Source organism: Cyprinodon variegatus, unplaced genomic scaffold (genome assembly GCF_000732505.1).
Source record: "Cyprinodon variegatus isolate N-32 unplaced genomic scaffold, C_variegatus-1.0 Scaffold511, whole genome shotgun sequence".
NCBI lineage: Eukaryota > Metazoa > Chordata > Actinopteri > Cyprinodontiformes > Cyprinodontidae > Cyprinodon > Cyprinodon variegatus.
The window spans coordinates 521,788-524,247 of NW_015150964.1; the positions used below are offsets into that span (position 1 = coordinate 521,788).

Genomic DNA, 2,460 nt, shown 5'->3' on the forward strand with positions numbered 1-2,460 from the left:
TATAGATTTTCCTTTTTTGCAGTGTAAACAATGATAATTAGATCATATGCACTAGAAATTTGACAATGCAATTGTGTTTTCTTATTTTAAGTGTAAATTGTCGTATTCCATTGAGAAAATGTCTCTTTTACCTCCTCAGTTCAAGAAAAAATGCACTTATTTTAGTTTTTTCAAGTCTGAACGTTGCTTTAATAATCCAGACTGAAAAGTTTTTAACATTTCAATCAGAATTTAATGCATGAAATGAAAATTTAAACTGAATACTGTCCTTCATTCAGCTGACAGTGTATCTTCTAAAACTTTACACATAAGCATGTTTTTACCTGTGGCATGTCTGTTATTCTCACATTGTTTGCAGCATGACCAAAAAAAAACCACACAACATGTCGCTGCTTGTTTCTGCTCTTTTCTAGTCATGCAACTTTCACATTGAAGCTCAAACTGTGACAAGTTACAGTTTCTTTACCTCCACAAATGTTTCTTCTAAAACCTGGTGAATGCCTCTGAACTGGAACTTACAACAGCAAATGGTAGGTATTCTGCTAATATTTACTTCCTATTTATAGATTTTATTATGCGTCTGCAGTGAAGGTAAAATGTGAATAGTTAGTGGGGGGGTGTCTTTGGGATTAGCGGTTGTGTTTTGTGTATCTGTTTGAATGTAGAAGAGTTTTGCTGTGCAAAAAATGCACTACAGTTGAATCAGTCTTACTTTGAATAAGCGTATTTTCCTTTGTTTAGAGACCTAAGTGAGGCAATTTTACATTGGAAAAATGGTTTATGTTTAAAATTAGAAATAACAAACTGTGTTAACTTAAGTGCATAATATCTAATCTTACCTTATCTTACCTTAAGGGCAAAAATACTACTTTCATTGAGATTATATCTTTATTTGCTCAAATTAAAGGCAAATACACTCATTTTAAGATTTTTTTATTACGGTATTAGATCAGTGTTTTGCAGTGTACAGCTGGTAGGTTTCTGTAGTTACTGAGAACAAAGAAGACACACACTGCTGGAATGTTAACATTTCCGGCAAGCTGAAAGGATGTCTCCCACATCACAATTTCTTTTTATCTATGCTACCAAAGATAAAACAATCTCTGACTCAAACCAGAGGCTTTACACTGCAAAAACAATCTAGAAATGAGCAAAAATGTCTTAATTTAGTGTATTTACCATTAATGAGATTATCTGCCAATGGAATGAGTATTTTTACTCTTAAAATAAGATATTTAGATAAAATGCACATGAAATAAGACACTTTTCTTATTTTAAATGTAAATCTTGTTCCATTGACAACATGTTTCTTTTACCTTCACAATCCAAGAACAAATGCACTTATTTTAAGAAAAAATTACTTTTTTTTTTTCCAGTGTAGGAAGTTTTCTTTCATGATGGAGAACTTAAACGTCCAGGTTTGAGTTTGTACCTTATGAAAAAAAAGAAAAATTTTATTCTGGAATATACTGTAAATGCTGTGAGGTTTATATTTCTCTTTCATGCCAAAAGTCAGCAATTAATTGGCACAACTAAAAACATTTAATGTGTTTTTGTCACTCTTTGTTTTCCTGTACCTTTTGTGGGTAAGTCAGATAATGTTTCTGTGGATATTTTAAACCACGGAAACATTACCAGCTCCCTGCAGACCCAGGCGGATGCAGATCTTAATGGACTCTTTGATCATCAATAAAGAGGAAGTCTATCTTGTCGACCTGACGTGCCTCTAACCAGCATTCAAAGATGTTTTGTTCCTCTTTTTTCAGAGAAAACTCTCCAATGAAAGGAACCAGGCGTTGGATTTACTATTTCACACTTTCCCTAATAATGGGAATTGTATTTCTATACCACTGGTCATCACAAGCCTCAATGAAAATCTGGTTTTCGAGGACCAGCGACAACAATGGGACAACAGCAGAGAGTGTAAGTCCTTTAAACCACTTCCATTAAAGATAATGTTAAAGATCCTATGTAGAAATATGACACTATGGACCCAGAATTAAGATTTTAAGGATCATCTTAAGAAAATGTGACAGAGGTCTTGGTAGATTTAAATATTCAAAATAATCATGTGGAAAAAAATATTACTTGTTACTGTTGAAAAATAAAAATCATAAACAGCTGCTATTTGCCTATTTTTGATTGTTTAGAAGCAGAAAAGACTTTTAATGTACAGTAAATGTGGCATCATGTCAGACGTTGGACCTTAGAGGAGGAAGTTATGAAACACTCATTGAAAACAGTGGGACCTTCTACAGTGCACTGGGGAAAAAAAAACCTATCTATTTAAATCTAGATAAGTCATTTTTTTCTTAAAATAAGTGCATTTGTTCTTGGAGACATTTAGCCATCGGACCATGACAATTTACATTTAATATAAGAAAACACAATCAACATATTCTCATTATCAGTTCGTATGAAATCGTACGAAAAGTTATGCACACTATTTCGTACGTTTTG

General features: G+C 32.8%; 1 protein-coding gene across 1 annotated transcript in view; it reads left to right on the top strand.

The window, feature by feature from the left end:
• The first annotated feature begins 249 nt into the window (after positions 1 to 249).
• LOC107094882 (beta-1,3-galactosyltransferase 1-like) overlaps positions 250 to 2,460 on the top strand; it is a 10,512-nt gene continuing 8,301 nt past the window's right edge. Inside the window, exons 1-2 of the mRNA XM_015390764.1 lie at positions 250 to 530; positions 1,767 to 1,923. Of these exons, the coding sequence (XP_015246250.1) occupies positions 1,780 to 1,923 (144 nt within the window). The 5' untranslated portion in view covers positions 250 to 530; positions 1,767 to 1,779. The remainder of the gene's footprint in view (positions 531 to 1,766; positions 1,924 to 2,460) is intronic.